Genomic DNA, 27,794 nt, shown 5'->3' on the forward strand with positions numbered 1-27,794 from the left:
TTATTGTTTCAAGTATATTTTCAATCTTTATTAAATAAAATCCAATGTCATTGCTTTCACTGAACAACAGGTAAGTGCATTTTTTTAAATTCATATCCATACAGTACAAACTTTCAAATCGAAACATCCAGGGGGAAAAAAAAAATCATTTGCAAGGATTGAATTCATGTTGTTATGTGCCCTTTTAAACATGGTTGCTTTTAATTTTCATAGCAATTCAGTATTCAAGAAACACAATAAAAATACTGAGCTAATAACCACACAGCAAAAAAAAACAAAAAACAAAAAAAAACACTCACACTGAAAAATAAGTGTACACACACTCTCATACGTCCTCGAAGGTTTCAAATGATTCCTCTGGAATGAGCAGTTGAAGGGCATTTAAATGTGTGTTCTTGAGATGTGCATAGCTACCGAATTTAAATTTTGACGTGATGTGACGTTGTATCCGTGGTGTAGTCGCACTGAAACTCGGCCTTGAGTTGACGACCTCCTGCTTGATCACCGTGCCTCTTTAACTGAGCAAGTGCCACACACACACAGCTACTTACTGAGCAGGACAGTGTGTGTATGTGTGTGCTGGTGATGCTATGTGCTGAGGGACTAGATCATTGCAGTATATGTTACAGTTGTGTTTTCTGTGCAAACCAGAGACCTGACGAAACAGAACAAAACAAAAGCCAGCTTTGTAAAGAATAATAAAAATGGGCGAGGTTACAATGCCCTTTCAATCGTTGTGGTTGGTGCATTGGGCTGTCAGTCAAAGCCAGACAAAAATAGGATGTTCAATCTTGGACCCATATAAACCAAAAAAATCCAGGGCGAGGACTTAATGAAAAGCTAATCTAATGTAAAGTCTGTAATATAGTTTTGCATATAGTTAGAGATTTACATTTGGAATAATAATTTATTTTCTTGCAATCTTATCATGAAACAAAAAGAGGAAAAATAAGGAAGGAAAAAAGAAAGAAAGAAAAACCTCCAAGTGCCAGTCTTACCCAAGCAGGAACAACAACAACGACAACAAGAACACCAACAGTAATAAAATAACAATAATAATAGAAATAATAATAATAATAATAATAATTCTATACACCCTATAAATGCAATGCCCACTTCTCCAGTGAAATACACACTTCAAAACTTGTTTGAACAAAGCCCAAGTCATCAGTCATACCAGTTCACTGAGTTGTTTGGCTTCCGTATTGGGATTTCATGAGGATTACACGTAATTCCAGAGCGGGCAGGCAAAAAGTCAAAGGGCCCTAGAGGGATCAAAGTCCCATCAAATATGAAAAAAAAAAAAAAAAAAGAATATGTAAAATAAACGACAAGAATTCTCAAAATTTAACTAGATCACCCCAAGGGAAAGAAGGCAAAAAATGCTTAGGAATGCTACTTCATATGCCATACATTCAAATAAAACAAGAACAGAAATAAGGGGGAAAATATTAAAACAAAAAAAAAAAAAAAACTGAAATCATCAGGTGTAGTGAAGGAGGTCTTGGGGGAAACATTACTCGTGTAGGAGCTCTTGGAGACAGTTGGGAGATTTGAAGATCTCTGGAACTTCTGAGTCAAGCTTGCAGATGACTTTATAGATGGCCTTCTTCCAGGATGGGTCCACGTCCTTCCCGGCCACGATGGCGTTAAAGAACTCACGCAGCGTTATCTGAGCGACCTCTAAGAAGCGTTCAGGAACCTGCAGGAAAACAAAAGGAAGAGAGAGAACGCGTCAACTCCTGTATGGAGAATACATAACCGGAGGTTGATAATGGTAACAATATTAATAATAATAATAATAAATAAAAAGTGTCAAAAAATATCCTTTTATTAAAATTTCTGTTGGCGTCACTGTCTTATTAGCGCTTTCTGTTCAAGGCTATACATACACTGTACAGTATATAAAGGCAGCTTAATGCCACCTGTATAGGTGTCTCTTATTTGAGGTCTGGACTCCACTATTCCTCTAAAGGAGTGCTGTGGTATCTGGCACCAAGACGTTAGCCCCAGATCCTTTAAGTCCTGTAAGTTGCGAGGTGAGGCCTCCATGGATCAGGCTTGTTTGCACAGCGCAACCCACAGACACTCAACCAGATAGATGTGCGAGGCATTTAAAGGCCGAGTCAACTCATTGAATTCTTTATCGTGTTCCTCAAAACCATTCCTGAACAGTTTTTTTGCTTCTGTGGGATGTGTTGGCCGAACACGTCCGATCCATGGATGCTCCACATGGTAACTTATATGACTTAAAGGATCTGCTGCTAACGTCTTGGTGCCAGATACCACAACACTCATTCAGACGCAGGGTGGAGGCCGGGGCTCAACGGGTCAGGGATGTTTTGGCAGCCCAAACGGGACTTACACTATTTTAAGCAGGTGGTTTTAATATTATAGCTCATTTGTATGTGTACATATGTATGCGCAGGCAGACACACAAGCTTCTTATCAGCCACTCCAGTTTGACAGGCATGAGGAAACACAGTGATATGTGGCATTACACATCACATTGTCTTGCTCTCACTTCCTATAAAACAGCTTTCTGGATACACAGTCTTGTGGTACTTCCCAGTATTTGTACAGCTTAAGTAACACACACACACACACGCACACACACACACACAGAAATGGGAAGTGAATACAGGACAGGTGTGTCCCTTTGTGTGTGTGTGTGTGTGTGTGTGTGTGTGTGTGTGAGACACGCTCATAAATAAGAGGTGAACTAACTGTCAGGCAATGTTTGAATCTGTGTGTGTGTGAAATGTAACAAGGTAAGAAAGGGGAAAGAAGAAGCCCAAAAAGCAGAAGTCGCCCAGGGAGCAGCCTGCGCGCTAATCTGTTCCCTGTCATGTAGCCTATCTAAGACACAGCGGATCGTCACCGTAACTCTCATATCCCTCTCAAAAGTGAAATAGCCACGCTTCACTTCTCTCCTCACGAGAACGAAACGAGGCCTTAAGAAACGAAACGCGTTCTTAAGAAACTCAGGAGCGCAGCGGCTAATCCCCTGAGTTTAATGACTTAGCCAGCTAGCGTGCACCTGTTACGGTTATAATGAAGGCAGAACGTCGATGAAAACGGAACAGAATGATCGAGAATATTAACATTTACCTCAGATGTGATGGTTAATTACTAAACCGAGGCTGTCTAGGGCTCAGATTTCACTTTGCTTCCCAAACACACGCTTAGCAAACAGGAGTCGTGTGAGTTCTGTCAGATTTATAAACATCAGAAATTTAAACTACTGTGTATGAAATGCACAAAAAGCAAACATGTATGGTCTCTCTATCTTACTCACACACACACACACACACACACACACACACACACACACACACACACACACACACAGTACTACTACTACTATCACCAGGTCAGGTTCTTCTACTCACATAAGGGCTATGTGTAACTGTGACTACATCTAGTGTGTGTGTGTGTGTGTGTGTGTGAGACCATAACTGCACTCCCCCTGTGCCCTGCAGACACTCATCAAGAGTGTTAGGACACACCAAGGTTAGTGGCAATGTACTTACACACACACACACACACCATTCCTATCTTGCAGTACTATCTTGGCCGAGTGTGGACCTCAGGAAGTGTGTGTTTGTGTGTGTGTGGATAGCATTATACTATAATTATCATAGCTATGTACTCTGTGAATACAATGCAAACTCTTAGCGCGTGTGTGTAGCACTATACTGCAATTATCATAGCTATGTACACTGTGAACAGTACAAACTCGTACCGTGTGTGTGTGTGTGTGTGTGTGTGTGTGTGTGTGTGCTTCCTTTTCGTTATACACAGAAAGTAGAAGCAGCCCTAAGTGTAAGTTTGTCTGCAGGAGCAGAGCAGAGTGGCGCATTGCTAAGAATACTCCTGCGCGGAATTTCTCCTGACGCTTTCGCTACGAAAGGACGGCGAAATGCTGACTGCGGGGAGACGCCAATGTCAAGGAGAAAAGGGTACCGGTATTTTAGATCCTCTTGACAGAGAAGAAGGAGAGGGAAGGGAGGGAGAGAACAAGAGAGGGGGTTGGAAGTAGACAGAGGTAGAAAGCATATGTGTGTGTGTGTGTGTGTGTGTGTGTGTGTGTGAGAGAGAGAGAGAGAGAGAGAGAGAGAGAGGTGCAGTCAGTTAGGGATGAAACCTGAGGGGGAAGGATAGAGTGATGGAATGAAAGGTGAGAAAGACAGAGATGAAGATAGACTGAGGGAGGAGGGAGGGAAAAGGAGGAGGAGGAGGAGGAAAAAAAGAGGAGAAGCCAGAAGCTTGTTCTTGTCCTGAGCACCCTTTTCCCAGCCTCTTTTGGGAACCTGTGTATATCTATATATCACGCAGTTGTCACTGATGTGTGTGTGTGTGTGTGTGTGTGTGTATACGCGCGACCGTTCTCCAGTTTTGTCTTCCTACTGATTGCTTTATTCGCTGCGGGACTTTTGTCCCCATGTGTGTAAAGGGTAAAGAGGACATTTGTGTGTGTGCGTGTGCGTGTGTGTGTGTGTGTGTGTGTGTGTGTGCGTGTGTGTGTGTGTGTGGTTACATTTAACTTTGTGGAACACCATGTAATCGTGACAAAGAGCCAACACTGGAGACTCCTTCAATAATCATCTCCATGTCAATCAGTGACTTCTAAAGTTGTCACCATGGCAACCATTACTGTTAGAGCCGCTCTTATTTAAAACAAACTAAGAATAATAATTCTGACCAATCATACGAGAATATTCGGGATCTGATATAAAAGTTGTTTTAAATAGTTATGCTTCCTCTTCTTATTTTTTCTTCTTTAGGTAAGTGAGTGAGTGTGTCGGAGTATATGTGTGTATGTCTGAGCACATGTATGTCTGAGTGAGTGTGTATGGGGGGGGGGGGGGGGGGGGGGGGATGAGTTGTTATGGGTGTGATGGTGTTGGTTGCATTTCAGATTAACACCTGTCAAGTCTCCTCTGAAGTAGCACATAAACAGCTTTTAAGAGTTGTATGGTAATGATGACAGCATATGGCATGGCCGTGATATTAACAAACGTGTGCACTCGCACATATTAACACACTTGCACAGGCAGATGAACACACACACACACATGTGCGCACACATGCACACGTTTAGGTCAATCTTAGAATATCTTAAGCAGGTGTTGTGCTGAACTTATCGGCACTCAAATACTGATTGAGATACATCCTATATGTGTGTGTGTGTGTGTGTGTGTGTGTGTGTGTGTTTTATGTGTTCCCCTCAAATACACTGTAAGTTTTTTTTAGGTTTAAGGGATGTTCCATTGATTTTTCTGACAGAACCGAACTTGTCCAGAACTATCTACCTCTCTTTTTCTTTCTGTCTCTCTCTCTCTCTCTTTTCTCTTTTTTTTTCTCTCTGCTGACAGAAAGCTTTATGAGAGTTATGTTTCTCAGATGCGACAGACGGCTTCAGATTTCCTCGCCTTTGATTAGCCAATGGAACATTGTCCTGCCTGAGCACGCCTTTAAACCTGCCATTATAATGCACAACAAGCTGTCAAGTCAACTTTCACTCAAAGTCTGTGTGTTTAAGGGGAAAGTCCGACTCTGGACGCCGTGTGTGTGTTAAATCATATGTAGCTAAGTGAAACTTTCACGCAGATTTATGGCGGTAGAGATTGAAGAGAAGAAAAGAGAAGAGAGGAGAAGAGGGGGGCTGGGAGGTGGGGATTGAGCTTGGTTCTTTGACACGGTCTTATTTCATTTGGGAGCGTGTTTTTATTTGTTCTGCACTGGCCAAACAAAAGCTGACCCTGAGAGATAAAGGCAGCGATGGCCTTGAAGGATTCACGGACCCCGCATGCTCCGAGCGGTCCTGGTTAATCCCTAACCAGCGGCCTGGGAACGCGAAACGGAAAAATTCTCATGTCAACCTGACCGTTCGAGACGAGCTGGGAACTGCCCAGGTACGCTCTCCTGGATGAGGGTGTGTGTTCGTTCTTGTATTGAGGGCTTTTTTTTTTTTTAAATCTGTATTGGTGGTCGGAAACTGAAAAACACCCCCCCCCCCATCCACCCTGTTTCTCAACGATGCCTAAAAGCAAACTGTGTTTGGTCACTGGTGTTCCTATCAGCGACGAATCAATAGTGGAGGACAAGCCATGATAAGGCTTTTTGTGTCACAACATCCAAACACTCTGAGTCCCAGTTTGTCTATCTAGTCCTCTCTCTCTCTCTTTCTTTTGGTCTCTCATGATAAGCATTTTCCCTGAAACCAAGGCTCCCAAACCATGCAGCCTTGAAGAGTCCAGCAGGAGATTTGCCCTGATAGGCAAACATTGCAGCTGAGTTGGACATTCTAGCATGGCCTTGTCACTTGCTTGTTTTTTTTCTTCTTTTTTTTTTTTACTCTTAAGAGCTAGTGAAAGGACATCCAAGCCACGTCATCAATCTGCTTCTCAAGGTGTGTGTGCGTGAGAGAGAAAGTGTGTGTGATGATTCTGTGTGAGTCAAAAAGTAGATCAAAAAAGTATTATGCCTATCTAGTTTTCCTTTGATCTGATTTGCCCAATAGCAATAAATAAGTAAATTAGGCAAAATAAATAAAAAAAGGACCATATATATACAAAATTCGAAATAGTTACTATTTATTATATACTATTATAATAACTATAAATAGTTATAATTTAAATATTTTTTATTCATATTATAAACTTGAAAAAAATATGGGAAAAAACTGTGATAATAGATTTAACTTATATCTACCTTTTATTCCTATTTTATAAAAATTTATAAAATATTTTAAAATATATTAAAATATTATTATATTTATAAAATATTATAACATAATATGAATATTTTTATTTAAAAATTTTGAAGCAATTGTTTATATAAAAAAATCTATATTTATTAAAAATCTAATAATAATGACAGGTATCCGACACTGTTACGTTATGCATTATATATTATATATAAAGCCTGCTAGCAGTTTAGGAATGCTAATGTGACTGTTATAAATGTAAATATTCTTACTAAGCCATCTAAACACCCGAAACGTCGTCTTGCCGGAGACGTACGCCTCCGCGCCTCAGTCGCGCATGCTGGATATCTTGTATTCGCTAATGTATACGCGCCTCTAACCTCTGCACGGTAGCTCTGTGGCGAGCAGATTGCGATGTAATCTGCATTACAGATGAGCAGGGAGGAACTCTTGTCTTGTAACGTCCTCCACATGGCGCCCAGATTGGGTTTGATTCTGAGCAAAGCAGGGTCACCAAACAGGTCCCTGGAGTCAAACAGTCACAAGCGCATATAACGATAGGGAGTGAGGGGTGTGAGATGGGAGGAAACGTGGGTGTGGGAGCAGAGACATCTGGAGCATCGGCGAAGTGGAAAGAGAAGAAAAGACTATGTAAAACTAAATTGACTTCCAGAATAAGTGGTAAGTTTGCACAGTGTGTGCTGTTTTAGCAAAATAATAAACAACAAAGTGATGTGATAAAATGGAGTCACTGTTTTAAAAGTGATCATTCTGAAGTGTTTTATTTCTCAACGCTTTAAACATTATGGAAAAAGTGTTACATATCACCAATGCTGTGGTGGGATACAGGATATTTTTTAACTTAGAAGTTTTATGTATTCTCCCTCGCAATCACAAGGTTATAGAGGATGGAGCAGATTAACATTGGGCTGAGGATAGAGCCGAGGGGCACACCACGGGGGAGCGACGCGTCCAGCCAGCACTGATGGCCACCATCTTGGCGAGATCTATTTGGGTGGAAAAAGGGGACGCGGGAGGACTTGAGACAAGGCCATTGGCACTCTCGGCCCTGCCAAGTGTGCGCCAATCTCCTTGGCACGGATGCTCGCCGTACCGTCGAGGTTCGGTGGGGGGAAGGTCTTTTTTTCTTTTTTTTTTGAGCATGTTGAATGTGACAAGCTGTTCCTTTGCATCTCAATATCAGGATGGAGAGACGAGCAGGTGGAAAGGGAGAACAAGAGGTGGGAGGGGGAAGGGAGGGAGGAGAAGGATGGAGGAAGGACAAAGAAGACTTGAAGAAAGAAGTCAAGAAAGACAGGAAGAAGGATGGAGAAAAGATGCAGCATATATTTGTGTGTGTGTGTGTGTGTGTGTGTGTGTGTGTGTGTGTGTGTGTGTGTGTGTTTCCTTTTAGAGCTGTGTCAGGACAGCAGTCTTTAGCCGTGATCGAGGCCACTTTAGATCAATTCAGATTAAAGCAAAAACCAGATCTTTTAATGTCAGCCTAGGGGAAAGGGTCTGGGATGGCTTCATTTCATATATACACACACACGTACACACGCACACCTACGCAGATGGAAACCACTCCAGAGCATGCTAGTCAAACTTTGACTCTTACAAGGTCACGTCTAGATCCGGGGGCTAAGGGGCCAGGTTTCACCGGCAGGTACAAAGGAGTGTTTGCGCAATTAAAAGAACAAGTTGCAAATCTCTCTCCGGGACTCTGAAACCCGAGTCTGGGATCCGACACATTTTTTTCACCTAAAGTGCACAAAAACATGCAAAAGTGACAGTCAGCGGCTACACATCTGAATCAGATCCTTTTGTCTTTGCTAAATGGCTTATCTGGTCCGTCGTGTCGAGGGCAATATGAGAAGAAGCAGACGACCTCATTCAAACCCAATCCAACTCCACCTGCCCCGGGGCCCACGGGGGAGAAACGGCACTCTGGCACTAAGTGCTTCTGTCTGGCATGGACAAGACGACCTGGAGTGTGTTAGGCAAGACGTTCCAGCCTGCAGGGAGACCGGCAGTCACACACGTCCAGCCCCGCCATGTAAAAAGCGCTGAATTACAGGTTTCCCTTTTTTGTCTTTTTTTTTTTTTCGGTCTTGTAAGTCTTTATAAATGTGATGATGTAATGTAGATAGGAATAAGCTATTACAAGATCAGCATCATGCACACTTACACACACCATTTTACATCCCAAGCTTCTCCTTCTTCTTTTTTTTTTAAGATATCTATTTTTATTTAAATCGTGAGTCACCTTTTCCTTTTTTTTATCCAAAAATGTGCTTGTTTTTTTATTGTATATTTCTATGAATAAAGAAATAAATAAATTATAGTTCATTAATTGAATCTTATAATTCTAGGTAGAAGATTTAAGCTTTATGAAAGGAGTCTAAAAAATATGCGATAACTAGAAGTAACTTGTGTCGTAGACTCTAAATGTGTCAAAGTCTTGACCCCCCCCCCCTATTTTTTCATATCAAATTAAATAAAATTATGAAGATTAAATGAAAGAAATTGAAGGTTCTGAAATGCCTAAAGATACAATGTAAAACCTGGTTGATTATATAACAACCTTAGCAGCAACCTCTTTTCCCCTCTTGTCTGTTCGATCATCTGTCCTCATCTGGTTCATGCTTTTTATAGATGCATTTTAAGTTAGATGCATTTTTTTGGGCTTGAATGTTTAATAGGTCACTGTGTGGCCTGAAGAGCTGTTCCTCAAGACTACATTGAAAAATAGAAAAATGATCTGGCTCTTTGGAAGCAAAATATGTAGAAATAAGAGGCTAAAGTTAAAAGTTCAGTACACAGTGCTGTATATGAATAGAAAATGTTGGTTTAAGTGGAATGAAACACTTTGGGACGTGGCGTTGGAGGAAAAGAATCAACGCTGTTACCATGGATCAGTCGCTAACTCGTAATAGGTCACGTCTGAAGCAAATCCTTCGTTACTCTTCAAGCCTAAACGTTTTATGAGAGCTTTGTCAGAAAAAATTATTCTATCACTAAGATGTGGAAAACAAACATGCGATTCACAAAATAAATAAATAAAATAAAATCTGTTGTACTGAATAATGAAGTGGCTCCTGAAAGGTTGTGTGTTAGTGTTTACTGGTGGACAGAGCTGACGAATACAGAGCGAACAGTCGAAGAAAAAGGAGCGAAAAAAAATAGAGAGAGAGAGAGAGAGAGAAAGAAAGAAAGAGTAATTAATGAAGATGCTTTAATTGCCGATTGTGCTCGCTGTGCCGTGAGGGGAAAAATATGTCATTAAAACTTCCTAATGGGCTCAAGAGAGGAACGGAACGGAAGAAAAGCATTTGAAGAGGATGAAAGGAACGAGAAAACATAAGAAGAAAATGATGGGCGCAGAAAAAGAGAAGGAGAGCGAGAGAGGGAATGAGGGAAGTAGCAAACAGTAATTACAAAAGGCTTCTCGAGGGAGCGAAGAAAGAAATCAGTGACAGAGCTGATTACCGTCAAAGTGGAGAAAAGAGACAGACGGGGGGGGGGGTTTGGAAGGGTGACGACGAGGACGAGGGAGGTGGGCAAAGAAACAGGACACACTCATATAGGCTAAAGAGACTCGCAAGGTGGAGCTGAGTACATGGATCGGGACAAAAAAAAAAAAAAAAAAACCTTGCTGTGTGTGTGTGTGTGTGCGCGATGCTGATTCAGCACGAGCTCGTGTTTCGAATAGTGATCTAGCCAGGTAGGGAGATTGGGTATCTTGGGGACATGTAAGTTCACAACCAGCACAATTTCTGCCTCTACATCATATCACAGGCGCACGGACACGGAGACACACACAGAGTACGGTCAGGTGGGTTAGTTTGTAAAGATTTGCATGGCTTGGCATAATTTCCTTGTGCAAAGTTTTGATCAGCTATTAGATCCATCAGACACCTGCTGAGAAAATCCTTAATATGCAAAACAGCCCCGTCTACCTCCCGCCAACACACACAAACACTCCTGCGTGCGCACGCATGCAGACCAAAACTTCACAGAACAACAGTAGACTTATTCACTCATCTCCTCTCCGTAGGCAAATCTTTCGTTTATATATGGAAATCATCTCGAGCATGAAACCTTAAGTTCCTGCACCCTGAGATGAGTGTCTCTATGTGTGTGTGTGTGTGTGTGTGTGGGTGTCAGGTGTGGAGAAGGAACAACCTCTCCTTTCTTTCAAAAGGCAAACGGTCAGTGGAAAAAGAAAGGTGATGAGATAGGCGGGTTAAATAGCAAGAGGAAGAAAAAAAAGAAGAAGAGGAAAGAAATGTTTGTGTGTGTGTGTGTGTGTGTGTGTGTGTGGTTGCGCGGGGAGGTGGGGGCTTGATCATTCCAGATCATTATAATGTTTACGAGCACTGATAGCAGTCAGAAAACCTACGTGAGACGAGATAAGCGCACCGCATTTCAGGTCCAAACAGGAAGTGAGTTTGATCTTGCAAGTTCAGGTTTAATACCAAAATATGATGTGCTTTGATGTTATTAAGTGTCGAAACTATACATCATAAAAAAAAAAACCTCATACAACAAAATCTCAATATAAGCTCCCTTTTAGCCAGGCTGATCCGTTAAAACGTTGGCTCTAGTCAAGAAAAGCACTCTCAGTAAACTGTATGCTAGTTTGTAGCTAGCATTCTGACTCTCCAAACAAAAGCTAAGTCTTTGGACCAATAAAGCTTACATAGAATAAAAAAATCTCAAAGCTGTGCGTTATTTAAATGAGACCTTAAGCTAATAATGCCCACTTGCTAAGTGTAAATCTTTTGCTAAGTTTGACATTAGCAAATTATGCAGCCACGTTTCTTAGCCAGAAAAGCAGTTTCCTTGTTTGTATCTATCTATCTAGCTATCTAGCTGGCTAAGCCCTTTAAATAAAAGTTATTTAAACATAAAATTTACCATAAAAAATTAAACATAAAACCATTTTTATGCATTAACATTAAAAAAAAACATCTTAATAACCTGCTGTATATCATTTAAATGAGACTGTTGGCGGTTTAGCTGAGTTTGCCATTAGCCAGCAAAACTCTTATTCGACTGTATGCTAGTTTATCTGTAGTTTATTTATGACTAGCTTGCTAAGTGTAGATGCTTAGTTAATGTTTAACGTTAGCCCGCAATACGTGGAAAATAATCAGTGAGCAGGTTGTTTTTGGGTTAAGCGATTAACTGCGGCTAATATGGTTCATTGTTGGCTGTGTGTTGTTAGCAATTGATCATTTTAAGAGCTGAAGTATAGATGGACTGGCTAACATTAGCAATTGACAAACTAGCTTACTTTAGCTTCACCGAGGCTAAATGTGATTAATTATGAATTATAATATTGATGATAATTATAAATTAATAACAAATTGTCCAAAAAAAATCAAATCTAGAGAGAAAAAAAAGTTGATAAGTGAATTTAATTTATTCTATATTCAAGGTATTTTCACAGGTTCATTCCTCACCTTTATTTCGCTCACCTATACATTTACCCTGTAGCTCTCACTTTTTCTCTCATTCTCTCTCTTTTTCTCACTCTCACTTCACTTCCTTTCAACTGGCCATTTTTCTCGCCAGTTTCTCTCTCTCTGATTCTCTTTCTCTGTTTCTCCCTGCCATCAGACCCTCCCTCCCTCTCCCACATGTCTCTCTCTTTTTCGACCTGGCATCTCTCTCTCTCTCTCTCTTTCTCTCTCTCTCTCTCTGAAGCAGCAGGACTCATAACCTTGCTCTACTCCAGTGTGAGGTGTTTTCTGACGAAGTGCTTTGCCAGCAGACCTGGTCCTTCCAGGGGACTGCACTAACCTTCCGGACACACAGGACACTCTCTCTGTCTTTCGCTTCCTCTCTCTTTGGTTCACTCTCTCTTTTTCCTCTCTCACTCTCGCTCTCTAATCACTATGGCACAGTAAAATCGCAGGCATTCATTCTTACAGTGTCCAAATGATTCCAGCTAGGCACACACCCAGCACATTTGTGCACATCTTTTTATCTTTTCATCATGTGTGTGTGTGTGTGTGTGTGTGCATGTACCTCAAAGTCATTGGCCTTGTTGTAGTGCATGTTGAGAGCTCTGAAGAGCTCAGAGTCTCGACTGACGGCGATCTCTTCAGCCCCCGTCACGCCGTCGTTTATGGCCTGCCTGGCGAACTTCTCCATCTGGATGTAGTAGAACTCCCGAAAATTACTGAACCACTTGATCAGCTGAGACGTGATACACCGGTTAAACTGGGAGACAGGGACAGAGCGAAGAGAGTCCATTAGACACGGACATCTGTGCTACATATAACCTGAAATTAAATACCATTTCAGTGCGATTTAACGATGTAGTGAAGGATATGAGGACGATTAGCAGCTAAGGCTCTCGGATTAATTCGTTTTTTTTAGTGCCAGCGTCTGCATGTGGCTATAGCAGGATTGAAAAAAAAAAAAATATCTATTAATGCTAGAAGGGACTGAAATTTTCAGCTGAATTATATGGTAAACTTAGAGTGATGGCCAATATCATAATTAATTACAGCTATCAGGATTTGATTCACTTGAAATTTTCCGAAAGTTCTGTTTAAGGTTCAGTGGACTGTGCATTCTGAGAGGCTTTTAAGTTCATCACAGTTGCAACGAGTGACTATTTGAGTCTGCCCTGAACAGTCTGGTCATTTTCATCTGACACCATCCATGAATGAGCAATAAATACTATACTACAGTACACTGATACCATGTGATACAAGATTATCCCACACCACATCATTCAATACCATACCTTACCATACTATACTACGTTATGCTATTCCATGCCATAATAAACTAAACTTTACCATACCATAAGATACTATACTATACTATACTATACTATACTATACTATACTAATGTATTTATTTATTTATAGCCTTTTTTGGCTTGATCGTTGTTTCTTCTTGTTTTAGTATTAATGAGTTATAACAAAGGTTTTTTATTTTTTTTCGACACTTGTGATAGTATTCTTTAGACGTATTGCACCACAACACTGTAGAAATTCCATCCTTGTTAGCAAGTATTCCTCTGGGTAAAATAGGGTAGGGTTAATTGTTAATCAAATCTTCATAATCACATATCGTGTGTCGACGCTGGGAAATATCATTAACATCATTTACATGAATAAAAGAAAAGCTTCTCTCTCTCTCTCTCTCTACACGAGTCGAGGAGGCAATCTGGACGGGGCATGGAGGGTGGGGGGTGAGTTTAAGGGGGTTGGGGGTGGTGAGTTATGGGCAGCCCTCAGCTGCAAGAGCCTCGGATGGATAATTGAGCAGAAAACTGATAAAGTCAACATAAAAAAGAGCATATCGGACCCACGGGGAGTTCAAACATCAGCTTAAACCCATTCACCAATCAACGGCCTGCCTTCATCTACCATTCCCCCCGCGGGCATGATCTCTGCCAAATTCAATACAACCTTAAACCGTTTAAGAGAGCACTGGGTTACAGTTCATCAGGGCAATGAACCCGCAGAGGAGGTGGAAGGGGGTAAAGGGGGGGGGGTTAGGGAGGAAGAGATAGAGATAGATAGAAAGAGACAGAAAGAAAACTCTTCTCACAAACAACAGCTGATAAGAGCTAAATGGGCCCCTCGTACCTCTTTAATTACCCCCCCCCCAACAAAAAAGGCCCTCTTCATTCTCCCCCATTTTCTCCTTCATCTCCTGTCTTTCAGAAAGAAAGAAAAAAGATGACAAAACGACGGGCAAGCAGCCCTCTAGGGAGGGGAAGCAGCTTTTACATGGAGATTAGACGGTACTATTGTTCAGAGAAAAGAGACGAAAGGAACAGAAATGGAGAGAGAACGAGGACACGGGACGCTAGTGACCGAGGGATGGACGGTGGACGGAGAGGAGGTACAGAGAGACAAAAAGGGGAGCCACGCGCACAGTCTAGAAAACAAATGAAACGCAGACACTGTTTGCTAGCTTTCAGAAAGTACTGACACGGGAGTCTGGCACTAAAATACACACACACACACACACACACACACACACACACACACACTAAGAGAGAGAGATAAACTAATCCTAGATATTCTGAAATGAGAAAGTTAGACGCTATCAGCATTAGCAATCAGCTGTTTAGCCACTGAAATCTATCTCACTCATTAATAATTGTGTGATCTATGTATAAACAATACTTTATTATGGTTTAAGATGTTTTTATAACTATGATATTCTATTATATTATATAACTAAAAATAGATGGGTAGAAAATAAAAAAAAATCATCAAAAAAAAAAAAAAACGGCCAAGTGAGTGACCACCATGAGGAGGTCTGTCCGATCTGGCCTAGCCCTTTCAACCTGAGCATGTGGTTTGACAGACGGGTGTATGCATGTGTGCGTACGTGTGTGCGTGTGTGTGTGTGTGTGTGTCTTTATGATGAGCTGTAAATCACTGACAATGACCTCATCACTCACAACAAAGACCTTTCCTGTCACACCACCGGAGAGCGAAAGAGTGTGAGAGAGAAAGACGGAGAACAAGTGTGTGTGTGTGTGTGTGTCAGGGGTAATTGTTATTACTGTACGGTCCAGCTCTCTGAAGTCATCTGTGTACTTTTCTTTTTACCTCAACGTCTGTTATATCATGCGCCAGCATTAAACCATATCTCACACACACACACACACACACACACACTTGCTCACACACACTTTCTGCTGGTGAACTAAAGAGGGAAAAGAAAAACATCCCTCTCCACTGTAGCATCAGCAGAAAAACAAAAGAAGCCTGCAATTGTGAATTGTCACAGGAATTGTCCCTGGACCACTGTGTAGCATTTAGTACATCATTTGTTAGAGGTGAGAAACTTTTGGCACCCTGCGATTCAACGTGATGATTAAATGGTTGTGTGCATGATATAGAGAGAGACGGGTCAGGGTTTAAAATTATTATTATTTTTAAGCTAATTATCTTAGCTAGATTCTAACCTACTCATAGCACACTTTATGACAATTTGAAAAAATTTGTCTTTTTTGAAAAAAGACAGACAGCTGCCTAGCTGGTCAAGTAATTTTTTAATTAAGTTTGCTTGACTCATCTTAACTGTAAATGTTTTTTTTTAATTAACATAATGTTTTTTTTATTAACTTGCTGCAATATAGAACTGGTTGCATTTGTAAAGGCACATAAAATGTATATTATTGCTTAATTGTTTTATTTTAGTTTTGCTTCATGACATATTAATATTCCTTTTATTTCTAACAAGAAAATCTGATTGCTGACAAGTTGTACAAATTTAGTGTATTTTGAAATTGCATTAATGTAAAAATTACGGGAAAAAGTATAATTAATATTTTTAAAAATACAAAGGGTGTTCAAATCAAACTGGGACTCGCCAATAAAGGTAAGCACAGTACTGCGATGGAACTCTTTAGCTGCCATAAAATATTTCAACGGTGCAAAAGTTTTAACGAAAGCCGTACGTCTGTAAATGATGATCCCGGCCGAGGTGGCTCAGAGCCCACTGCAGTCGTTCTCGTAAACATCCAGCGAGTGGAATGCCTGATCCTTGTAAAATCAATGGATAACTTGTCGCCAACTTGTGGAAGAGATGCATCTGTCTGTGGGAACTGTACACACAATCATTCACTTGCATGTTACAGGAGCTTAGCTGGGGGTTGTTGCTTCATCAACAACGCCCCCCCCCCCCCCCCCGCCCCCCTAGAATCCTGAGCCATTTAGACATTTTGGGCAATTAAAGGAGTTCCTGGGACGCCAGTGTTTCAGATTGCATATTGACAAATATTCCTACATCGATGGTGTCTGAGCACGAGTGAAACATTACAGGGTGTTTCTACTCTCATAACTGTGTTCTGTTATTCTGCACAATTAAACGTCCCGGTTTGACTTGAACACCCTGCATAATAAATATCATACCATTAGCACGACATTTTGTGTCCAAGAATCATCTAAGGATTAATCCCCCCCCCCCCCATGTTAATTTTTCACTAATTCATGAAAATTAACCTTAATATTAGCTTGTGTGTCTCGTTAGCGTACAAAGTGATCCAACGCAAACACGACGCGCCATACTTCCTGACGTGTGACTAATTCCGACTAAGTCTATCCACACGGGTCAAAAGTCAACAGGTCTCTAACCATTCCAATTAGCGGGCTCTCCACAAGTGTCCGTTCAGTCTAGGGTGGTCTTATTCCCACCCTCATCGCACCGACAGACCTGCGACAAGCAAAGCGAAAGCTACGCGGACGTTCCCACCGTTCTTATACTCCAGATAATGAGAGCCCTTTATGACAGTGGGTAGTCTTTAACATGCAACATGTCCTGCATTGATATTCATGAGATATGGAAATATAATGAATGACTAATGAATAACTATTATAAGGACAGTAGTGAATCCCCATGAGAATGGAAGAGTGTGTGTGTGGGGGGGAATGGAGGGGAAAAAAGATAAAATCCGTGCCATCTATTGTTCCGTGACGCAGTTACGAACAAAGCCATGCAGAGAGAATGCTGCCAACAATTTGACCTTGTTTCGGTGTTATGTTAATCTAGTTCAATTAAGCGCAACCTTAATGCTAGCGAGGATTATGGGGGGGGGGGGGGAACAAACGGTCTGTGGGGTTTGGATGCACTCAGAGGGCCATTATCCTGCCTTATGTCATAATTTGATGATTTAATTTGAAGAAATTGTTTGTGTTGTATAGGTGCGCGCTGAGGATTTTACCGCGGTTAAAATTCGCCGGCGAGGGAATGAGATTATTCATGGATGCTATGCGAGATTAGGAGAAATTTTGTTCATTTGTATACGTACTGTACGTGACGATCATCTTTCCCTTGGAGATGTGAGTTTTGATAAAGCAAGGGACACTGATGGCACGAATGCTAAGCATTTGTGGGGAAACAAGGAAACGGTTTGTTGACGCAGAAAGGCAAGGTAGAAAAAAAGGAGCGATTGATAAGGAAAGAGAAAGCTCGTTTTAGCGTTGTGACATTTTAAATACAAATTAAGTCTCGTTCACGCCAACGGATTTCCATCTTCCACATTTATCAAAATTTATAACAATAATAACCAACATCGATTATATGATTGTCTTATGCTTACGTCAACTTCCTTTTCCAGAAGTTACCACATTTAGCCCTGTTTCCTGAACACACACAGTTTTCCATGAAGATCATGAGAAGAAGATTGTATGTTATTCATGATGCGGAACGGAGTTTTAATGTACGACAAACTTAGCCAAAAGGTAAATCATTAATTGTTATTGTTAGGAAACACCACATATTTTGTGTATTTTGCGAAATATATGCTTAAATTCCATGTGTTATTAAAAACCATTGTGTGGGAGGGTAAAAGACAAGATTAAATCTGTTCATTGAGTGCTCATTTTCTTAGTTTTTGCCGGCATCACTGATGTAACTGCAGGTTTCAGCCATGGTATTAGTTTGGTGATGTTTGTTGCCGGTGCAGTAGTTACCCATAAGCAACTGTTAAAAAAAAGAGGAAGTTTGTCGGGTGATTTGAATAAGATGGCCTGAATGTGCTACAGGGTTTAGTGCACACATAACGCACACACTGTTTCCTGCCAAGGTTTAATCAGTTGAATCAGCATAGGTATGTTCTGAAGCTCTACAGAGCATCGTGTGGATTTGAGATGGGTAGATACTTGGGACACGACATTGCAATCATGAACCGATTACAAACCTCTTGACGTTTTTAGTGAATATTAATCTAGGCGCCTCCACTCCTATCCATCTTACTGTCCAAATACCCAACCACCCACCCTTCTACCTGGCTCGCAGCTGTCCCGGCTCGTGCCGGTATCCTTTTTCCTTCCGAATTAATCTCCACCGGCCTTGACCAATAGCAACAGCTGTGGCATTTAACATTTCCCTAACGCCACCAGTGGGCTGCCCAACGTTTGTAAGTGAACTCACCTGGACAAGTGAGGTAAGCCGATACCATATCACCAACTCCCCCCCACATACACGCACACACATCTCCTTCCAAATCATAATGACAATAACAATAATGATAATGATAATCACCATTAAAGGTCTAAGGCGATGTACTCACCTTAACGTCGGAGAAGAACATCTTGAGCATGTTGGAGCTGGGGTACCTGGTGTAGAAGAACATGAGCTTGGCCTTCTTCAGGTGGTTGGGGGAAAGCCCTTCCTGAATGTGCAAATGAGTGGGTTAAGGAAAAGCAGCCGAGCCCAGAACAGAGAGCAGGCAGGATTTGCTTGCCATTGTCATCATCATTACTCAAGGCGCTGCGCCGTCACGGCCAATATACCACCGCAGAAAAGCCAGTTTTACATGAGAAAGCCATTAGGCAGGCAAAGCGAGCAACGTCTTTCCCTAAGCCCTAAGCCTCAGCCAACCTCCTCCTTCAGATGTAAAAGAGTGAGAGATCGTTTTGCATGTCACCTACAAATACAGCGGTAAGCACTTTGGAGAAGGCCTCAGGGGCTGACAAAAACCCAGAGCGACTCTTAGTGTTTCTCATTTCGGCGTCAGGTTTCAGGTCACATTATGAAATTACATCTGAAAGTACATATGCTTGATCAGAATTGTCTTGAAGTAAAGCATCATTTTTGTTTTTGAATTTACTCTCAGTCTCTCTCTGTCTGTCTGTCTGTCTGTCTCTCTCTCTCTGGAGTGCAGCCTCTTGGTATGGCATCATGACAGCGAATTTGCCACCCCATTTCATTTCTGTAGGCACCAATTTGGCCGTGACGTTCAAGGGCTAGCGTAAGAGCGTCTAAAGACGTTGCTTTGAAGCTGCAATATGACTGTAAAATGACACGTTTGTCATGTAAATACGGCTAATCACGAAAACATAAACAAGTCTTATAAAGTGTGCACACATTCAAAGATAATGCGGATTCAGACCAACCACGAGTGGAGTACTTCACATAATTGAGGGAGAGAAAAAAAAGAAATGAGAGAAAAGGGTGGTGGGGCTGTGTGTGTGTGTGTGTGTGTGTGTGTGTGTGGTGGTGGTGGGGGGATTAGTTGGAAAAGCGCATCTTTGTCTTACCCACCCTCTCTCTATCTCTCTCTCTCTCTCACTCTCTCTCTCTCTCTCTCTCTCCCTTTTTCTCTCACCATCTGGTCTTGCTTTATGAGCACAAAGGCCAGAGAGAATGAAAGAGGGACAAGCTGCTCTTTTCTTTTGCAGCATTACTTCATTCAGCGCCGTGAATGAATGGATCATGCCAAACCACAAAAAACTACATTTCAACATGAAAGCTGATGACAAGTTTATCACTGGGAACACAAATAAAAAGTTACACGTTTGCAGCGTAACACGCAACAATGACATTAAACACATTTAGCGTTTCTGTTTTGGGTTTTTTTTTTGTCGTTGAGAATTAAAGAATTACTTTCCCTAATTACGTAGCAGTGGGAGAAGGTTGATCTCTTTCAAGTTTTATAAAGATATGATATGATTCTCAAGATCACCTCAAATAAACAAATAAATAAAGAAAGAAATGTGGCACCAGCTGCCCACTTAAGCATAATTTATGTGCTATGGGTCATTGTTACATTTAAAAACACAGACGCACAGTATAATGTCAGGGTTTTTTTTCTTTACATATAAACGTGACGAGATGCGATGGGGCGAGATATGACACGAATGCGTGGGTTATCAGTGTTTTCTTTGCGTGGGAGAAAAAGCTGAAAAAAGAAGAAAAAACTGCTTGGCCAGTCGTCTGGGTGTTTCGGTCCGATCTGCACTTTTTCCACCATGCGTTCTGCATTCATCAATAATCTATTTAAGCTAAGAACGCATTGTAAGTGCGAAGCGGGCACCGAGTGTGACATTCCTGCAGAGGACGTTCTCCTGCCCTAACCTCCGCCACACAACAAAATGGCTGATTATGCGATTTCGCCAGACAAAGAGTCCTCCGCACCCTCCTCCCCAGCCCTGCCTCTTCTGAAACCAGCTCTGGCCCTTTTGTGTGTCTGTCAAACAGACTGGCCGCCAGTAGCCTAGCGGTCGCGCTGGGGGAAACTTTCACCTGCCAGTGCTCGAGGTTTCACAATATTGCCAAATCGCCAAATCGAACTCTGTTGTTGAGTATAATATCACATAGCATATAGTCTCCCATTCATAACCAGAACCATAATCCCATCCTAATTGCTTCTGAACTATTACGCCCCATCTCTAAGTCCATGCTAACCCCATTTCCGTCCAAGCGTTCACAGTTTAACCCCATTCCCAACACGGCTATAACCCCATTCCCAGGCTAACCAAACAATCCCAAATCCAATCCTCCCCGCCCCGTCTCTCTCTCTCTCTTGCCCTCATACCTTTACTTAATCTTGAATCTGTGATGCCTTAAGCACATTACAAACCCAAATAACATTTCCATTTCTAGCACTTTCCTCAAGCTCATATATTCAGGCCAGTGTGTCTAGCGCTATCATATCTCTATCCAGGGCTGATGTACTGTCTGGAAAGGAAGTTTTACATCCTACCTACTTATCAGACCCAGAGATTTTAATGCTGTAAACTCAAGAAAAAGAAGGCTATACACTTCAGTTACATTGATTATTGTAACGTTTTAGTGCTATCTTCTTTTCTTTTTTGTAAATAAGCGAACTTGCTAACAATTTTCCTTTTATACCTAGCATAAGCACACGTTACTAGCAATTATCAGCAGATTTTTTATTTTTTTATTTACATTTTCTCTTAACAGCCTAACCATTTTGAGTGATTTTTTAAAATTGCTACATAAAACACACAGTAACTGCTGTGTACGGTCATTGCCTTACTGTAATTGCTTTCCATCCCTCTTTTCCTTTATTCCCCTCACTACCGCTTTCTTGATGGGGCGGCTGTGGAGAGCGTAGGGCCCTTGGCTTGGCAGACAAGACGAGGCAGCGTAATGAAAGACAAACATACAGCCGCAAACACCTGTTAATGCCTGCTTTAAAGAAAAGAAAGGAACGGGGGAAAAAAAGACAGAAGAAAAAAAAAGAGCGAGATTGTTTGGCTGCCAAGCAACAGCTGAGGGCCCTCAGGTTGTTGACCGATCTTTATGAATCCAAAGGGGGTAAAATGAAAAGGAGGGATAATTGTTCCTCTGTCTTTTTTTTTATATATAATAGGATATGATGAGGGTTGCGAGGTGGAACCTGTCAGTCATAAAAAACGGACAGCGGGTTAGACTTTGAGTCCTCAAATGAACTTTAAAGTTTGACAACAAAAACATCTGTCATAGTCGACACCAATTCATAGCCTGAGGAGCTGAAAATAATATAAATCTCTTAAAATAAATTTGGGTTTAAGAGGTGATTCTGTTTAAGCATCAGGCTTATTAAGTGTGCTAGAAGGTGTACTGTCTGTGTTAGAACCTGTTCTTACCTGAAACCCTGGCCTGTATTATCTTATCATGGTGCCATCTAAACTATGTAAATGTAAGGGAACTAAACTTGTTTAAATGTATGACATAAGGCAAGTTGATAGAAAAAGTCATTTGAGTTGGAAATAAGAAGGAGCTAGTGTAACTTAAAAAAAAAACCTAAAGGAGGTCACTCAGGTAATCTATAATCTGTCTGAACTGAGTAAACAGAATTGAGACAGAGAAAAGTAAAGTGAATAGCAATTTAAATGCCCCATCTACTAGCAAAAAGGCTTTTTAACGCATGCAACATGTCATTATCAACATTAAACAAAATAATGTATTTACTGCTAGGAAAAGGATATTGCACTCCCTGTGTATGGCGAGATATCAGACATGTCCTGGAGGTCGCCACACTCTGACTTAATCAGCGACAGAGACAGACTCTCAGCTGTGCTCCCTGGGTGGGTTGGCGAGCAGGCTCGGGTGTGCCCCATATGGTGGTTGGAAGCCATCTTGGTCCGTAAGCTGGTGGTATCCCGTGAGAGGTCCATTGAATCAGGTGAGCCTCTGTCTTTGCCCGGGTAACCTATCGATGGGGCACCAAGTGGGCCTTGAAAAGGGTACCCCATTAGAGGGAGGGGGAATGGGTGGCGGAAAGATGGTGGGCTGAAGCCCATGTTGGCTGACAGGGAAGAGGGATGGAGGGAGGGATGGTGGTGCCCCCCATGAGCACCTACTGCTGAGGACTGGTGGTGATGCTCAGCTGCAGATTTCCGCACCACCAAAGGCAGCGCTTCTGTCTGATCATTGGCACTGGGGAGCGGGACTCCACCAAATGACTCATGTGGGCTGGGGATTATGACATCTCCGAAGCACTGCAGGCGCTGATTGGTTGTGTGGAAGTTGGGGTTGTCCCCGTTAACGGCAAAACGATCCTGAGGCACAGGAAGAGGCGGAAACACTTGTGGGAGAGGCCGCGGAGGTTTCGCAAAGACCTTTACTACGGTGTCTACCACCTGAGACATGGCAGAGTTCAGTTCCTGCTTCAGGGTCTCTGCCAGTTGTTTGCCTTCTGCATGCATAGAGGTTGGACCTTTGCCCTTTAGTGAGCTTTCCCTTTTGGGCTTCTCTCCATCAAGAAGGGCCGGTTCTCTTAGCAGTGCCCTTGCTCTGTCCAGAAAATGTCCTGGATCCAAGTCTGACATCTCGTTATCTGAATGATCAGCAGCAGAATCGTGCATGGGGCGTTCGTCAACATCTCCGTTCATGAGGCCAGCATCAGAGCGTGCACTGTCTTCAGAGAGGTTCCCTCCATCGTGATCTGGGTCATTCCCTTCAGAATCAGTGCTGTCGTAAATCTGAAAGAACTTCTCCTGCAGCTGGCGCAGCTGTTTCTGCATGTCCTCAAGCTGCAGCTTGAGCTGCCTGCGCTCCTCCACTTTTTGCTCTTTCCGCACTGACACCAGCTGGTGAAAACTGTGCTGCTGTTGTGGAAGCTTCTGCTTGCGCTTGTTCTCACGATAGCCCTCTCGTGGGCTAGGTGGCTGCTGGGGACCTTCAGGTTCTCCTTCACTGTTCCGCTCTCGTTCCCTTGAGCTGGAGTTTGCTGGCATCATTACATTGGGTGAGTGGCTCATTCCACGAATTATGTTTTCCACACGAGCTCGCTTAGCTCGGAGGTGTTCATCATTAAGTCTTTCAACGTCAAAGTGACCCAAAGTTGGGCGGCTGAACGGTGAGAGACACTCCTGAGGGCTTTCCTGGGATGAGTTACTGCATGCGTCCTCTTGGGGCACCTCGGATCCTGTGCTGGAGAGAGCACTACTAGGAAACCCTGGCTCTACTCCTCCCCCAGCTCCATTTTTTGCCATGTTGCTCTTTAATAGCTGCGAGATGATGGTAGCGCCAGGAAAAGGCATCATTGCGTCCTCGTACGAGTTGGCCCTCTTGAGAAGCTTCCGGAGCACATTGGACTTAGTCTCATTCGAGTCCCCGTGTCCAAGCTGCACCCCTTGACACTCCAGGAGATCCTGCTCTCCACTATGATGGGCGTTCATGGCCCCAAAAATGATTGCGGTGTTTGATGTGCGGCTGGCAATGAAGTCAATAGGAGCTGCTGATGTCAGCGTGGAAGTCGAGCCAACAGTTCTCTTCACGCCGATGTCCACTCGTCTTCTTTTGGTCTGTCGGTTTAGGAGGGACTCACTGTCATGGTCCGGCATCCCTGGTGCCTCTATTGAGCCATCTCTCAAAGGCCAGGGCTCACAGTCTTTTGGTAAATTTCAGTGACCTGCTGAAAGAAAGGACAGGCGGGTGGGGGGGTGGGGGCGTCACAAAACATGGTTGATCAGCATTATTTTTTTTTGTAAAAATTATTACTTTTATTGTTTTTTTAATTCAGCAATTATTGTTTAATTGTTTAAACACACTCCAAATAAAAAATTGAAAAAAAAAAGGATAGACTGTAATGACAGTAATGAAAAAAACTATTTTCTCCTAAGGATATTTCACACTTGTTTACAGAATATAATAATTATACATTTTACAACTTCTGCTTTTGTTAAAATTTTAAAAGCATAAATGTTGTATGTACCTCTTAAACATGTCTGCGGAAGACGGAGCTGGTTTGTCGTAAATTATCCTTAACATACGCATTTGCAAACATGAAATTTGATTAAATTTGGTCAGAACACTGGAACAGGAAGTATAAGCAGAGAGAAAATGGGTGTACGGTGGTGGGTGTGGATGGAGAAGAGAGGGGGTTAACACCTCAGTTTTGCATACACGAGCAAAGTCCTACATTGTGTATCCTGCCCTAGTAACAAAACAAAGCAACAATTGTCGCTTCGCATGAAAACAAGAGCAACAACAACAACAACAAAAATCTGCATAAAATTATGTAAATCGTCTTTCTACTGTCCTCATTTATCTGGGATTAGAGTAATGAAGGCATATTAAGAATAAAAAAAAAATGTTTGGAGAAGAAAAAAATGTGCTTTATGTCATAGAAGGAAATCCATGGTACTGGTTATCATAGTTATCAACAACACAAATAAATTCACATTTGACTAAAGAATTAGGCATATTCATGTTCATGAATTTATATGTTTGTATATTTGTTCTAAATAGAACTTAAGACTATTGATTGATCAATTTTTCTATCAATCCCTGCACTGCACTCTTATGAGATGTTTAAATGCCTCACTTGTAAAAGTTTTTTTTTTATGAATTAAAAAACTTTGAATTGTTGAAATGTTCATGTTTTACAGGATGAATGTAAGAACGTTCCTTAAAGATAAAAGGGAACTGAACGAGTTTTGACCTAAAAGATGATCTTTTGTCGATCATGCACTAAATTAGATTTTTTTAAATTAGAATGTGCTGGAGGAAGTTTGAACCTGTGCATAAAAAGGCAAACAACAAAAGCAAGTATTGTTTGCTTGTGTGGAAACAACAATAACAGATGTACCAGTATATAACAGTATAGTGTACGTGTGCGGTGTCGAGTGTAAGGAGTTGCTGCTTATAGGAAACAACTATTTATTTAAAAAATTAAAAAATAAATGTATTAAAATTTATTTTTGAAAAAAATTGTAAAAGAAATCCTAATATATGAATTATATCATAAAGGGTTAAATTTTCATCTCATATAACACTATCCAAGAAAATAATGTCTCCGATGTGGCCACTGTTTGGTTCAACTAATTTTCTCTCGACTTATATAACATAATCACATAATTCTTCTTTTTTCTACCTTAAAACATTTATTTTCATTTTCTTTAAGACAATAATTTGGTTGGAACTTGACTTTAGAGCTCGGACACGGTGGAGGGATTAAAAAAAAAAAAAAAGCAGTGCCTATCCTCAGAAACTTTAATTCTTTCATTTTTTGCAAATGACAAAAAAAATATATATGCATAAATTATTTTTCTGGATTTAAAGATGATAAATGGTCAATATTTAGAAAATAAGTCCCATTCCGGTTATCTATCAGCACTTTATTCATACCAGGGGGGGGAAAAAGAAAAACTTGTGATATAAGAGACGGATGATAGATGGATGGATGTATGAGTGGATGAAGGCGAAGGTCGTCCGTTTACGCACAAGAAAACAAGACGGAGCGTATAAACAATGCACTTCCAGCACCTGTCTTTCGTCACGGCGCACCTGTCTCCCCGTCCGCGCATGCGCACGAGACGCAAAATTTCACGGAATTACGAACGAGGAACTAAGACTAGGGGATGAGAACTTCCAACTTCCTCTCGGTCGCGTTTATTGAAACTGACAAACATGGCTTAAAAGAAGGAGGGGAAATAATAATAATAATAATAATAATAATAATAAAGAGAATTCGTTGGTGTTGGATAGTTTGCAGTGTGCAGACGAGTTGAATGACTGACACACACACACACACACACACAGATAAAAAGCGCAGAGACTAGTCTATTATCTTTAGAACTACTTTTTACTGCACTGAATTCTGTTCTGGGTTTTAATTCAGTTTGTAGGTCCTGCGCGTAAAAATGATAAAACCAGCATGCATATGAAGATTAAAGGTGTGATTGATTGATTGATTGATTGCTGAAGTGACTAACCCCGTACACAGACACAAAGCCCACAGGGGGACTGAGCTGAAGGAAGTTTGAATCGGTGCAGAGAACGGGAGAGATCCCAGGGGACACGGACGCACCGGAGCACCGTGAGAACTCCACGCGTAAAAACGCGCACAGCTCCACAACTGCGGACGAGAGGCGTGAGGACGAGGGACGAAGAGGGGAGACGTGCTTACGCGTAACGTGGAGACCGCACACCATTTCAAACATCCGTAAACTCCATGATCAATGCATCGGAACAATCATGGAAGAAAAAAAACACACGACTGCTCTTAAAAATCATAATAATAATAATAATAATAATAATCACACGGAGGAGGATTGTTTCCATCCCTGGAAACTTCCTTAATTGAGATTGCGGAGAACGCCTTGCACGGTTATAAGTTTCGTTTTCTTTTCCATTTCTTTAAAAAAAAAAAAAATAATAATAATAAAGTGAAAATCTCGAGACTCTAAATGTATTATAAAACCCAACACAAAAAATGACAACAAAAGCTGTAAAACTCGTCAAGAGTCACTTACCTCTTTCAAAAGGGAAATGGAAATGTCCTTTTCTTCTTCCTTCTTCTCTTTCTTTTATTTGTTTTTATTTACAGTACGATCAAACCCCCGCGCACAAAATATTCTCCCCAAGTAACGGGAGCGAGCGGGCGACGCGCGTGGGAAATGAGTGTGTGTGCGTGTATGTGTGTTTGTGTGTGTGTGAGAGAGAGAGAGAGAGAAAGAGTGAGAGAGAAAGAGAGAGAGCAAGATGGTGTGTGTGTGTGAGAGAGAGAGAAAGAGAAAGAAAGAGCATGAGAGGTAGAGAGAGAGAGAGAGATGAGTGGGGAAAAAAGAGTGAACGCGGCACACACACACACACACACACATACAGGGGAAAAAAAAAGAGAGATTTCTGTTCCTTTATGGAATACACTGCGCTGGGGCAGTGCGCGGCGCCGGGTGTCCGGGAGCGCGCACAGGCTGCGCGGCGGTGGCGAGGATGGAAAAGAAGAAGGAGCGAAAGAAAGGCAAGAGTAAGAAGAAGAAGAAGCGCTCTCTACACGCGCTCCTCCGACTGCAGGCACCCACTTAAAGACGCGGCCGAAGGAAACAGGAAAGAACTCCGCGTCACCATCGGCCAT

General features: G+C 41.7%; 1 protein-coding gene across 1 annotated transcript; it reads right to left on the reverse strand.

Annotated features, from left to right (window-relative positions):
• On the reverse strand, positions 1-27,794 carry LOC128510347 (prospero homeobox protein 1-like). Its single transcript, XM_053482570.1, has 6 exons — positions 27,193-27,794; positions 22,418-24,350; positions 18,774-18,879; positions 16,161-16,307; positions 12,749-12,943; positions 1-1,702 (listed from the first exon to the last, which is right to left on the reverse strand). The coding sequence occupies exons 2-6, from the start codon at positions 24,277-24,279 to the stop codon at positions 1,517-1,519; spliced, it is 2,496 nt and encodes an 831-aa protein (XP_053338545.1). The 5' UTR covers positions 24,280-24,350; positions 27,193-27,794; the 3' UTR covers positions 1-1,516.

The sequence above is a fragment of the Clarias gariepinus genome, chromosome 2 (genome assembly GCF_024256425.1).
Source record: "Clarias gariepinus isolate MV-2021 ecotype Netherlands chromosome 2, CGAR_prim_01v2, whole genome shotgun sequence".
NCBI classification, from domain to species: Eukaryota; Metazoa; Chordata; class Actinopteri; order Siluriformes; family Clariidae; genus Clarias; species Clarias gariepinus.